General features: G+C 49.7%; 1 protein-coding gene across 2 annotated transcripts in view; it reads right to left on the bottom strand.

Annotated features, from left to right (window-relative positions):
* LOC8026921 (protein PALS1) overlaps positions 1-5,844 on the bottom strand; it is a 43,949-nt gene extending 38,105 nt beyond the window's left edge. Inside the window, exons 1-2 of one of the 2 annotated variants that reach the window (XM_042288677.1) lie at positions 5,632-5,844; positions 4,852-5,013 (exon numbers count right to left, since the gene is read on the bottom strand). In XM_042288677.1, the coding sequence (XP_042144611.1) occupies positions 4,852-5,013; positions 5,632-5,698 (229 nt within the window). In that variant the 5' untranslated portion in view covers positions 5,699-5,844. The remainder of the gene's footprint in view (positions 1-4,851; positions 5,014-5,631) is intronic. The other variant, XM_042288678.1, reaches the window with a different exon arrangement.
* Between the last annotated feature and the right edge of the window lie 8,698 nt (positions 5,845-14,542).

Below are 14,542 nucleotides of genomic sequence, written 5' to 3'. Positions count from 1 at the left end.
AAAATATCTGGCGAAGAGGCCCGATTGGGGATCTGACGCGGTCTCGAGGGTTAGAAAATAAATGAGACAGGAATGAGGAAATACTAAATAGATAAATATACCTAAATCAGCACTTCAATAGGAATATTGAAACGAGCAAAATTTAGGAAAAAAAAAAGGTAATGTGTATGATACAGATACTGGATTTTTATATCCAACGTGTTGCTAAATATGGCATTACAAAATAAAGGCGACCCATAGAACTCACCGGGCATGAATCAAGGCGCGCAGGAACTTTGACATACTCAGACACAGGGCAGACGACCAAAATGACAATGGTAGATCTGATGATGCCATAGTTATTATGACACATGGCACCAAGTAAAATATATGCATAAGAACACAAAGGAATTTCACATTGTTACACGGTCGTGAAACATATGGAACTGCGAATGGTAAAGGTGATGATGACAGTTACTACAAAGAGTTATGTGGTTTAGAGAATCCTCTTTTGGACGCACTGTCCTCTCATTCTTTCTAATATCATCTACGCTTTTAATGCGCGTTGCAACGCCACTTCTTTTTTTTTTCACGTGCGCGCCGGTTTTTGCGATGGTAGCAGGCGCGGGTTTTGGGCTATAGGCGTTACTTGAAATACCGCGGTCATCCAGCGCGGGCCGGCCGCAACGCCTCCGCGGGCCGGGTTTCGGATACCTCTCGTTTATAATCAATATGATGATCAACAGGGTCCTTGGGTAGTGGGTCGGTCACATAGATCGTTACGTTCATATTTTATAGTCTATATTTTAAAATATAGACTATAAATACTATAAAATATGAACTATCGTTCATATTTTAAGTCTATAGACTACAGACTATGTTTTCAGAGTTTATTTCTCGCGAAATTCGGAAGGTGTTTTTCGGAGTTTCTATCTCGCTGAAACTTTGACGTTTACCGAAGTTTATTCTTTTCTCTCTCTCTCTCTCTCTTTTCCTTTTTTTTAGATTCCCAATTCCCTGAAATTCCTAGCTTATCTCACTGTGTTCCCGATCTTGAAAAATTCAAAAACCAAATATACAAAGTTCCGAGTACCATGACCCGTTGTCCTGAAGGAACCTCGACATGCTAAAAGGCAAATCACAATAATTCCAGATTTCAAAGGCAACTGAAGTGGCATCTCCGTATAAAGTTTATTAATGCGTAAGCATTAATGCATTAGGTATACCTACATGACAGCGAAAAGCTAACGGCGTCCGTCTGTGATCGAAACAGTGGAGAGGGAATCGCGCCGCGTAGAGAAGAGGATTGGAGGTCAAAGGCGAAAGGGAGGTGACGTCACGGGGCGGCAGCCAATCCGAGCGGGCGAACGAGAGCCAAAGCTACAGCGGGAGAGAGAGCGTATGCCAACCTGTTCAAGAGGAGGGAAAGGAGGACAGAAGGGCTGGGATACCCCCGTTCCTCCTTTCGCTCCCCTTGATACACTCTCTCCCCTGTAGCTTTGGCTGTGCTGCACGGTTTTAGTGAGAAATGCTGCGCAAGAAGCGGCGCAAGACGACGCGGGTCTGCGTGCGAAGCTGGCTCGGCGGCCCGCTTCGCCGGAAGGAAAGTAAACTGAAGGAAGATCCATTGGTGGATTTTTATGGAATCCGTTAGCATGACCCTTCGGAAACGCCACACGCCCTCTTTTGGGAAATGCTAACACTGAGCGTCATGCCATTCCATAAAGATTCGCCAATGGATCTTCCTTTATTTTAAGAAACACCTTTTATTTTTTATGCTGTACTTGTGATTTTGAAATTCAGAGTGCTTCAGACAATTGGATTAAGATAAAAATTTGGGCCAGTTGGTTCACGATCGAAGACAGGCGTCGAAAAAACACAAGGACAAGAAAAGACGTAAACATTTACGTCTCTTTTTGTTCTTTTTTTGGCACCTGTCTTTGATTTTTCAAACAAATCCGAATTGATGAAAAATTTACCGCCAACTGTTTTTCGAATTTACCCGAAAACACGGAATTCTACTTATGATCTATACTGCTATCTTTTTTTCGTTATTTTTGTTTTATAATTTATAGTGCGTGTGGTGAATATCAAACAATATTACTCTTCATCAAATTCACGCTGGCTACAACGCGTACACATCAAGGAGCATTATTGCAAACTTCGTTGTTTTTCTTCGTTCATCAAGAGAGATTTATATAAGAAATATTGTCATGGCTACTCGCAACAAGATAAACGAAGAACAAGATGAAGAAGAAGTCGAGCACTAGCATAGGGCCATGGACACAGCGCCGGGCACTGGCGACCTCCAAGGCCACGATAAATCGCCTGAAGTCACCGAGACATCATGCGGAGGAGTGTCCGGCATCGCAGGCTCGGGATCCTGGCAGAGAATCTTCTCCGCCATCAGCCAGGTCATCGGCGGCAAGACATACACCCTGCCGTCGTCCAGTAGTAACAACGTCGACGACATCATCGAGAACACCTACACCATTGCGTCAAAAGTTCCAGAAGATGGCACGTACTCCCTGGTCCAACCCTCGCCTAAGGTGGGCCATCACGACCTCGACCCATGTTCTGCAAGCCCGGACTCTACCTTCGTGTACGTCAGCGACCGAAATTTCCAGCAGCGACGACAGCCTTCCAAAGCCGCACCGGCGACAACAAAGACACTGGTCAGTGTTACGAGACCTCAGCGACACGGTCGTAAGCGGCCCAACGATCGGCGATTCGACCACCTTCGACCCGGTCAACTCGACGACAGCCAGTTCGATCTCAGCCGACTGGATGGAGTACCAGCGGACAGACACGGAGCAGCCGCGTACAGACAAGACGTACAAAACGTTCCACGCGGCCACGGGCTCCGTTCTCTGAGCGCGCCGCTCTTATTGACCCGTCGGCAGCTCTTCTTTTATCCACTCGCGGTGGCCGCCGCACTCGCCTTCTTGGCATCCCTGCTGGCGCTCGTGCCGTTTGCCAACCGGCTATCCTCCGAAACTCGTCATGAAAGAGATGCGGAACCTCCTCCGATCGGGGGCAGCATTCTGCAAGGGCGATCACTCGATTCAAAACGTTGTACGTCCGCCCCATGCCGACGTGACGGTGCATTTCTGTCCCACCAGCTGGCGTTGTTCAGTGAACGCCCATGTCAAAACTTCGGACGCTTCGTCTGCCTTCACTGGCGTCCCCGCGAAGGTTCAGGAGCACGCTCATCGGCAGAGGACGAGGTCTTGAATTTAGAAGCACTCGCTCTTGGCTGGCTGCGAGCACGACCGGAATTATCTTCCCTGCTGAACTCGTGCATCCGAGATCGGCAAGACGGCGACAAGGCGTTGCGCGGGTTTCTACTCCCCGCGGTATCCCTGGAAAACTTCCCGTACTCCGGCTCCAATCTTGGTTCCGTGGCAATCTGGAGGGCGGCCGGTCGCGTTCTGCTCCTAACCAACTGCGCCACCTTGGTCTCTGCAGAGGTCGCGTCCGACGGCTCGCCCGCTCTGGGATTGCCGCAGACACTCGGCGACGGAGGCACACAGAGCGAGAAGGCCTACCGTGCCCTGACAACAGCCGCTGGAGAACTGAGCGGTTCGCAGTCAGAAGCAGTCGTTCAGTTCGCCGTACGACTCGAGAAGGCGGCACGTCTTGGCGCCGGCGGCCCTCCGCGACGCATACCTGCCTCGCAGCTCGCCGAACTTTGGGCCTTCCTCGGCCAACTTCGCCGTGGGCTAGCCAGCGGCGCTTTGGTGACCTTACTCGCGCCGGGTTACGTCCGCCGCGTACGCGACCTGGTACGGCACTTCCCAGCGGACGCTGTGCTAAACTACCTTGCGTTGCGGTTGCATCTACAAGTGGCACCACTGCTGCCGGTCACCGATGCCTTGCCCGGCGTTTACGCCAAGCTGACCGGACGCCAACAACGCTGGCGCCAATGCTTCAACCTCGCGCTGTCTTTCGCACCGACCGCGGTTCTCGAAGCCACCCGAAGCGTGACGGGAGCTTCTTTTCAGGTCCTCGAAGCCCTCGACCTCGCCGATGCGATACGGGACGAGGTCGGCACGCTTGTACGCGAGTCCCCCGAACTCAGGGACGCCACGCAGAGACTCAGCGCGCTCGGCGAAGCGGGGCTTCAAGCCTTTGGGCCACCGTGGATGCAAGAACCCGGCGCCACGTCTCGGTTCCTGAGCTCCGCGCCCCAAATTCGGGCGGGCGCTCCCGCACTACGGTCCTGGTCGGCCCTGGCTACCTACGAAGTACGTGATCGACTGGTCCGGGAGTCCTGGCCTGGGGAGTGGGCCCTGGAACGGTCTTGTCGCTTGGACGCTGCCTCTGGACGGATCGCCATCCCTCCCTTACTTTTCAATGAAACCCTTCCGGGTGGTCTTAGCGGCCCTCTACAGCTGGCACGCGCGGGGTCACGCCTCGCGGCCTGCCTTCTTCGCGGTCTGCTGTCTTCGACAGACTCAACCATGGCTAGCTGGCCTCCTCAAGCCGCGGCGCACCTCCGAAGCTCCAGAGCCTGCCTGGACGCCCAGAGACGCGACATGGTACGAGACGCTCTACCCGAATGGGCCGCGCTGCGACCGGCGCTTCGCCTTTTTCTGCATCGCGGCGGCGAAGACCTGTCCATAGACGGTTTAACGCAGATCACGGGAACCCAGCTCTTCTTCGTCTACTGGGCCCTCGACCGTTGCGGTTTCGATGACACCCCCGGCAGCGGGACAGTCACAGCCCTACCCAATGCCGCACTGGCCAACGAGCCCGCCTTCCACGAAGCTTTCCTCTGCCAACCGCAGAGCTCTATGAATCCTCTTCCTCGGTGTTCACTGTGGCTCATGCGAAGCCTTCGACGTTGACGAGGTATGCACGCGTACTCACCTAGCCGCGGCCTCCGGCGTACCCGCAGGCAGACGGTCCTCGAGCGGATGCATTGGTGAATGTGTGCGATCACCTCAGTGTGAGTGCAATCGTCGAGTGAGCGCCCGTTCACCTCAAGGATCTCGTCGCCTACCTCGAGGTCTGCTCTGTCCGCTGGGGAGCCTGCGATTGAAAACGAAGAAAAAAATGAAAACCGCACGTCACGACCACAAGTTATAGCGTTGCCTGCTCATAGACTCGGAGAACTCAAGTCGGAGGCTTTGCCTGGACAGTGGACTAGCTCGCGCTTGTGAACTTGGCGTGAACTCAATTGCTAAAGGTCCGGTCCGCTTACGAAGCTCGCTTTCCCTCTGGGGCGCCCTCGCGCCCCAGTGGGAAAGTAGGGACCAGCAATAGCAATATCTATATATACATATGTCAATACACCGTGGAGACCCGCGTTTGAGCGCGCGGCTGCACGTGTGTTGTTGGGACCGTCGTCATCGATCCCGAGCCCGCGGCCGACGCCACGTGACCCTAAACGGGCCCGCGCGGGGAGGCCGCGACTCGGTCGTCCCCCAAACCGACGCAGAAAACGCCGAAACGCACAGGCTGCGAGACGGTCTCCATTCGGACCACTTTCCCGCCCAGCGCGCGAGAGGACGACCTCCGCGCGCGTTTCCGAAAAGCATTCACGCGTAGCGGCGCGCGCGGTTCCATGGTCGCGACGTTGTGTTCGAAACAAGCACGCAACCTCCTTCGCTGTGCTACGTCGTCGTTGACTCGCGCTCGTGTACGCACCGTAGAGGCGGATGCGGCGATCGGTGGTCTCGACGAGGACGATGACATATCCACCCAGGTCCACCATGACGTGGCTGATTCAGGTGGCCGCGGCTTGCGAGGCCACGGGCGACGCCGCCGCGACCAGCAGCATCGCCCGCGCGTTAGGCTTAGCGGGCTCTCCACTGCCTCCGAGGGCTTCCGCCTGACGCCGCGCCCCCCTCTGCCCACTGCGCATGCGCGTGACGTCATTCGCGGGTCAGACTCAGACCCCGGGTTTGCCTTTTTTTTTTTTTTTTTTTTTCTTAATATGTATATATTTTTAATTGGAATGCAGATTTCTCTTTTGTTTTGTCTCCAGCTTTTTCTCTTTCTATATTTATATATCGCCGAAATTGCATAAAGGCAATTATTCTCATGCACATTTAGAAAGAGTTATATACGTAAAGACAGGGGACGGGACAACTCAACTTTCAACAAACATGATTTATTGCCGGACGCTGAAAGTTAAAAGGAGGGGGAAGGGGAAGGAGGGGGCAAGACAAGGCCCCTCCTTTTAACTTTCCCTCTCCTATAGTGGAGATCCGAAGGCGAAGCGTCCAACAAGAAATCATTTGTTTGTTGAAAGTTGAAAGATGTGTTGTCCCGCCCCCTGTCTTTATGTATACAACTCTTTCCAAACTTACATAATTACCAACGCGCTCACTAACAAGCATCTCATGCACAGCACCTTTTTGAAAAGTGCCTGCACGCTTTATTAGCCCACAAAGAGACACCGTACTGAAATCATCTACCACGTCTCGTCATAACGAACTTGACAATCACATTCTTGTATGTCGCGTCGTTTCTACGACTGCATGGTCACTCACGTCGACAGAAATACGAGCGACTTTGACGGTGTTAGATTAAGTACAGGCCGCACAGAAGGCGGTTCCGCCCGTACACATGTGCCTATGCGGCCAGCTACATACACGATGATGGCGATGCGAGTTTTGTTGGCTTGAGACGTGTGGGATGATGATGATGATGATGGGATGGTGAAGAGGATGAAAGGTGAGGTGGGTGACGTTTGATGAGGTACGCGAGACATTCGTGGGTGTTAGTTTAGAGGTGTTTGGCTGCTGCCCTGCAGAGCTGTGATTTTGAGAACGCGTTAACTCTCCAAGAAGCTATCCAACTAGACCAATCACAAAAAACGTCGGGGCTCCAATCCACACTGTGAAGGCAGTTGGCCAGTGAAGCTGTGGTATCACCAGCAACGATTGCTCACTGTGCATAGTACCAAAACTTTTTCTATACAGGGTGTTTCACGTAAGAGTGACCAAAACTCCTAAAATTAGTGTATTCGAGGTGAAAGAACCGGATTACTCGTGGCGGCGGTCGTCAAAAAATGAGCGATACTTACCAATTAGTTTGCTAATTAACGAAACATGACTAATTAACTTTTTAATGAGTGAAACTAGACGTATGGTTCCAATGAGAAGCTTGCTGAGCGACAAACAACCCCAAATCAGTCTTTCTCACAAAGATATTAAGCGCACGTAGTTCACTAAAGTTACCACTTGTGGAGCAGGTAAAAGACTGACGGTTGCGGTAAGGTGCCCGCGCGATTTTTCCGTTTCTGATGGGAGCCACTGCTCCACGAGTGGCAACTTTAGCGCACTAATGCGCTTTTCACGCGCTCAAAGTATTTCTGAAAATGTCTAATTTAGCGGTTTTCGATGACGTTCAGCAAGTTTCTAATCGAAACCATATGTCTATTTTCACCAATTAAAAAGTTGATTAGTAATGTTTAGTTAATTAGCAAACTAATAAGTAAGTGTCGCGCATTTTCTGAGGTCCGCCACTACGAGTAATGCGGTCCCGAGAAAATGATCCTTTTACCTCGAATACACAAATTTTAGGAATTTTTGTCACTCTTACGTGAAACACCCGGCATGAAAGGCTAGTGACGTCATTCCCCACGTCGCAAGCTTCCGTCGCCGCGGCAGCTTGCGCAGCAATAATCTTTACCGTGAAACGTATGCGGTGAGCGCTACGTGCTTCGCATTGTTATCAGGAGCGCCTTATCATCAATTTTCTGGTTCGGATGCTTGTTTTCTTGTTTTGTGCTTGTTCTTTATTGAAACGAATAACGTTATTTATGTTGTATACGTTATATGCACTTTTCGCTTCAATCGCTGTAGATTTTTTTTTTTTTTTTTTAAAGGCCCGTTCACATTCTTGCAACCGAGTACGACCGATAGAGACCAGATCGGTTTATAAGCTAGTTGCGACCTCTTTGGACCAGCTCCGCTCTAGCGCATCCGGTCCTAAGTGGTCGCAAGAGGCTTAAAAACCGGTCTGGTCTCTTTCGGTCTTACAAGAGTGTGAGTTATATCTTCGCTGTAAAACTGCGAATCATATCTTCGCTGTAAAAAAAACACAAAAAAAAAACGCGGGATTGCGGCGTTTGTTCCCACAACTCGGTGCAAGCTTGACCCACTTTGGATTTTGTGCTGAGCCAGGCATATGCACCGTGCATGCTGCATTGTTCATGCAGACTGGAGCGCTATGGGAGAAAGGATGCCCAGAGGATTTAGTGGGGGGCGACCTTCTGAACACGAGTCGTTCTCCGGCGAGAACGACCTTTGTATCACGGCGGCAGGGATTCTAATACCCGTGCCACACGGGCAACTCGAATGCCGTTTACAACGAATGACATTTGAGCGGACGGCCAATCAGCGCGCAACACTCCGGGCGTGGCGCATTCCACGAGCGACCGATTGCAAGCTGATTCGCCGCCCACACAAATGTCATTCGTTGTAAATGGCATTCGAGTTGCCCGTGTGGCACGGGTATAAGAAGCCCTTCACTTTCCCCCACCTCAGCCTCTTACATGCCATGTACCCTACAGTATACCCCACAAACAAATGTCCCCTGTGCACCGAAAAGGCTTCATTATATCACATCACGTGGGCATGCCCTAAGATTCAGGCTGCCCCCCCAGTTCCCAACCCAAACGCCGAGCAGTGGGAAGCTGCGCCAGGGCCGGTCCTACACCATCACGCGCCCTGGGCGAACTCCGGCCGAGGCGCCTCCACCCTCCCCTCCCCCCCCCCCCCCCCCCCGGTCCCTTTTTATACGCCCCTATCTACTAGGGACGACATCTTGTTAGTAAACACGTGAGTAGCGGCCCAACATTAGCGTTTTGTCAGACAAGAACCGTATTTCAAAAAGCAATGGCAAGCGTCGTGTCAAACGCCGTGTTAAAAAAAAAAAAAAAAAAAAAAATCCAGAAATCAAAAATTCAAAAGGGAGGCGCGGCGGCTCCCCCTTTTTGATGGCGCCCTGGGCGACCGCCCAGGTCGCCCATCCCTAGGGCCGGCTCTGAGCTGCGCTGTCCAGCTGGGATCAAGACCAGCGTAATCTGGTCTCGCGGGCCCGTGCCGCAGCGACAGCTACAGGGGCCCTGGAATGAGGGCTCCTCTCGCCTCGGAAGAGCCAAACTAATTGTTTATTAAAAGTTTTTTTTCTCTCTCTCCACCTCAGGCGACCGGAGAACACGAACGCCAGCCGAACGATGACACGGCGTTCGGTTGTCAGCCGCGCGCTGAGTCTTTGCTATTTGTTATCCCCATCCGCGTAGTTCTAAAGCTAGCCGCTTGGGGCGCCACGGTCTGATCTGCGCGAAAACAACGAGCGCGTGACGATGTACTTTTGGTGCTGCTTGATAGCGGTTACTCGTGACGTCACGGAAAGGAACCATAAGGGGGCGCCACCGAAACATCTCGGCGCTTAAAGATCAGCAGACGTCGCGCTTCACCGGCTACATTATTGCCCCTCATCGGCGCTGAGAGAACTCGTCTCATTCCATGCTAGATTAAGAATTCAATCGATTTGTCTCTGACTTTCGTTCGCCGCGGAACGGAAACGTATATGTACTACAGGAAGAACGATTATTCTTAAAACGTTTTTCACGATCCCAGTTTTACGTTCGAGAAAGAAGAGGCACTGGAAAATGTTAAAGTTGGTTTCAATAACTTGTTACAGAAAGAATAAGCAAAAAGGGCGGCCAAAAAAGGACATCTTACGTGTTCAGAGTCGAAATATGTCCGTCCTGTTTGATCCTTCTTTCTGTAACAAATTAGAAAAGCTTACTTTATTTTTGCGCTAGGATAATAATTGGGAGGGGGGGGGGGGGGGTTGTGTGGACATTTATACAGCGTGTAGTTGGTCAGCCATTTCAAAGTTGCGACCAGTCAGTCGCTGTAGATGAGCAATTTAGCCAGATAAGATGAGCTTAGCATGCCGGTACGACGCATATCCAGATCGAAACGGGCACAAGTAAAGGCCCGTTCACACTCTTGCAACCGAGTGCGACCGAGAGAGACCAAACCGGTTTTTAAGCCTCTTGCGATCTCTTAGGACCAGCTCCGCTCAGTGCATCCGGTCCCAAGAAGTCTTTCTCGGTCGTACTCGGTTGCAAGAGTGTGAACGCGCCTTAAGGATTGAACCCAGGATCCTGGGTTCTGCAGTGCGAGCTTTTACTCCACGTGCTCCGAACTGGTGTGCTCTAGCCCACTCAGCCATCAATCCCCCGTGCGCTAAGATCTAGGGGAAAAAAGGTGCGTCCGCGAATGCTGACAGAAAACCAAGTGAATAAATAAAAATAAAGAGGGGTCAACCAGCGCGAGTCAGCCTTCCCCTGATCTCTTGTTATCATCTCTAGGCATCGTCCATGAGGTCGTTCTAAAAGTCGTCCTAAAAGTCGTCCTTGAGGTCATCCCAGACGTTGTATTCTAGGCATCGCCCTAGACGTCGTTAAAATAACAGCCTCGCTGGTCTATCTTCACGTGAAGGGGAAGGGCTGTACACCTTTTTTGTATAGAACTTTCATTTTATTTTTTTATTTTCTCCCAGGGCATTACAAAGAAAAAACAATAAAGAGGCAAAAAAACACATACACACAGAAAAAAAAAAATGAAAGCCGTTTACAACTCCCTGTAAGGCCGAATTAGAGCGCAGCTCTTGAGGAGGAAGAGGGGAGGGTGTGCCCCTCCTCCTCCGTCCTCCTCCCTCGTGACGTCACTCGTGAAGGTCGTGGTCTTCATCGTGACCTTCGTGACGTCACTCGTGATTTCACGTGTGACGTCATTATGGGGAACGTTCCATAATGCAATGCGCGGTTACGCCTATGGCGACGCCGACGCCGCTCAAGCTGGAAACAGGCGCCTAAGAGCTGCGCTCTCAAACATTATGACGGATCATGTAAAAAATTAGTAATTGAAACTCTAAAATCATCAGTGTCAGTAATCGCGACAATGGCTGTGGGAAGATGAGGGTGTACGCTTGCTTCGTGCCTGCTTAATTAATTGGGGTTGTGTGGATATTCAGGCAGCGTGTAGTTAATAATAATTTATTTTCCTTTTTTTTACAAAGGAGGGAGATAGGGCAAAAAGCTGCGTGGCTTGCAGCTTGACGAGGCCCTACTCCGTGTGGTCAGCCATTTCAAAGTTGTGACGAGTCACTCGCCGTAGATGAGCAATTTAGCCAGTGCAGTACAACCGCTAGCCTGGGGTCTTTAACGTGCATCACGCAGTAGCGATACACGACCGCACGCCGGTACGATGCCCATCCAGATCGGAACGGGCAGGGGTGGGGACTGAACCCAGGATCCCTGGGTTCTGCAGCGCGAACTTTCGCTCCGCGTATTACGTGCCTGCTTCTTGTGGAGGGATTGCGGTGACGTCAGAAAGCAGAGCTCTGATTGGAAGGCTAGTGGGTAGACCTCACTTCTGGCTGCCTCGAGGTCTACCCACTATCCTTCCAATCAGAGCCAATGAGAGCTCGGTGTTCTGACGTCAGGACCGTAACCAGGGGGGGGGGGGGGGGGGGGGGTTAGGGGGTTCTGACCCCCCCCCCCCCCCCGAAATTTTTTTCTGGGTACGGCCCTGGTCGGTGCACTTGCAGCCAGCCGATTTTAATCTCCACCTCTGCGCACGCGCAGTGGCACCGGTCGGCTACCGGGTACCAAACCGGGACCGGTTCTTCGGTTTGCTATAACTCTCCATTATATGCCACCGATGCACATGATTCATAGGCGAAAATAAGACAAAATGGCCGCCGTTGTCCCCGAAACCCCCCCCCCCCCCCCCCCCCCCCCCCCGAAATTTTTTTTCTGGGTACGGCCCTGTCTGACGTCACCACAACCCCTGCGCAAGAAACAGACGAACTTGCGCTCCGATTTGCTCACTTCCCCCACCTTCCCTTCCTTCTTTTCATGCGCTGTGACGTACGGCAGTAATGGGCACGTTACTGCTATAAAAACTAACTGGGCTTAGTTACTCGAGGGAAAACAGGAACCCTGTTACAGTTACGCAATTGAAAGGGAAACTTGTTACAGTTACAAAACTGAAAAAGGTAACTTGTTACAGGTACTGCAAAAATGTAACGGCGTTGCCCTTTCGTTATTTACAAAAAAAAAAAAAAAAAAGAGAAGGAAAACATTTATGAGGTACCTTGGTCAATTACTATGTTTCTGTTCTTCTCAAAGCTGAATGCTGGGCTAGCGTGTATATATGCCTCATTTCCATGTTGATTAAATAGTTGCAGTCAGCGCTCGTGTCTGTCTCGTCTTTCTTTCTTTTGTCCTCGTCCAAAAAAGCGCTACCATGCCTCTGTTCTTCGCTGTAATAAATCTTGTTTTTCTTTCTGAGAAACTGAGGTTTCCAACAGTCAATATTCTCATGTTTAGTTCTCCCCCCCCCCCCCCCCCCCCCCTTTTCTGGTTCCTCTTATTTCAACTCTGACTCAGGTCATAACGTAGAGCAGTATTCCGGTAATTTCACTGCGAGACGAGACGTCGATAAAACGTATTCTTAGCTTTTTTTTGTGTGTGTGAAAAATTACAGGCGATTTTAATTTGTTTCTATTGTGAGCCAGCCGATAATTCATGCGCTGCCACCATACCATTAGGTCAACTAACGTCGGATCGCGGGACACTATGAGGCGACAGTGCCATTATGGCGCCGCGTGACAAGCGTCACGCTGATGTAACGCTATTTCGATGATAACGTCACGGTAAACCTTAAAAAAAAAAAAATATTGCTGATATGGCGTTACGTGAACGCCGTTATGCCCATCGAGGCTACATGCTAAGAACAAAAACGCGCTAAAAACGTCCCACAACTGCTATGCACAAAAAAGAAAGAAATAAAGAAAAGGTAGGAGTATTTTTTGCGTTCGAATCGATAAATCAGTGACCCAGTAATTTTCAATCTTTTTTTGCTTGCAAAGTGACGCCGTAAGAGCAAACAACGAACAACAATAGATACACCAAGATAAAAAAGGAGCCGTACAACGAGTAAACTTCTCCAGCCATTGCAGCGTTTTCAAAATACCCGGCACAGCCTGGCGGAAGACGGGGTTTTAGGATTCCCAGCATAAAAACAACGTACGTCACCAGGAAGGAGAGGGAAGAAGCGTCTTTGAACGAACTTGGGGCAGCTCAGGCTGCTCAGTCTGGGTCTCACACCGTGGTCCAGGTCACTGCAGCTCAATCAATCCTGTAAACGTTACGCAAAAAAAAAAAAAAAAAAAAAGTAGGGCTAGGTGGCGCAAGCTGCCGCCCGTTACAAAAGGTATCGCCATTATCATCCATCCATCCATTACAATTACTCTAGGTGAAAAAGTATTCAATTAGATTACTCCATTACTTGAGAACAAAAGTAATTGGCCGTTAAGAGAAAAAAAAAAAGTAACCGTTACTGTTCCGATTACTTCAGTTTTTCAAAATGAGAGGTGTTCTGACGGTCTTAAAAGTGGTAACTCGTACTGTCCTACTTTCCTAATTCACCAAATCTGGAAAGCCATCCTTCTCTCGGAGAGATGGGTAAAAAATTTTCTCAATAAAAAACTTGCACAAAAAAAAACAAAAATGGCGTCATTAGAAAGTGGAGGGAAAATAGTGGCGGTTACAAGTAATTGTAGTACTTCCAAAGTAATCAAATTACTTCCTAATGATGGTAATAAAATAATATATATATATATATATATATATATATATATATATATATATACACACACCAAGAAGTAATTTATCACGAGTAATTTGATTACTTAGGGCTGGGCATTTATTCGATTAACCTACCGATTAATCAATTAATCCTTTAATCACGATTAACGTTTTACACCAGTTAAACTTAAAAAAAAGGTGAAATTTTAATGCTTTTGTTACGGAAACGTGGACGAGCACGCCCGTATGAAGGCAAACTTTGGGTGACCTCTTGACATATATAAAGTAAGCTGTAGTGGCGAGATTTTTAACTTGCCGGCCACTTCAACGCCGTGCGAGTGTCCGTTTAGCACAGCTGCAGGAGAGACTACTGCGAAAAAATTGGGTTGTGTGTATGTTTATTCAGCCTAGAACTTGGGCTGCCTCAACGGGCGACTTGTCTCCCAGCTGTAGATGAGCAATTTAGCCAGTGCGGTAGAACCGCTAGTGAAACACTACCGCACGCCGCTACGATGCTCATCCAGATCGAAACGGGCAGGGGTGGGGAAGACTGGGGAAGATCCACTGTGAACAATCAGAGGAGTTCGCTATTGCCGGCGTTGAAGTGGTCGAAACACATATAACCTTGATCAGAGTTAAAAATCTATTAATTTGTGAGTGCGGTTGTCTTTTGACTGTTCTCAACTGGACATCAAGGTTGAATTAAAACACGGAATCGTACATCGCACCGTGTATAACAAATTCAGCAAAACAACAACAAAAAAACACTCAAAAGTAACATTTTTTGAACAATGGCGATGCATGAAAATGAACGAAACCGATGAATTAATCGATTAATCGGGTTAACATTTTTAATTGATACCCAGCTCTACAATGAGTACCGCACATGTCTAAGCTCGATGGAGGCCAGCAGGATCTCCACCCTGATCCTGGGAA

The sequence above is a fragment of the Ixodes scapularis genome, unplaced genomic scaffold (assembly GCF_016920785.2).
Source record: "Ixodes scapularis isolate PalLabHiFi unplaced genomic scaffold, ASM1692078v2 PGA_scaffold10__122_contigs__length_95168666, whole genome shotgun sequence".
NCBI classification, from domain to species: domain Eukaryota; kingdom Metazoa; phylum Arthropoda; class Arachnida; order Ixodida; family Ixodidae; genus Ixodes; species Ixodes scapularis.
This window is presented reverse-complemented; position numbering and strand designations above follow the sequence as displayed.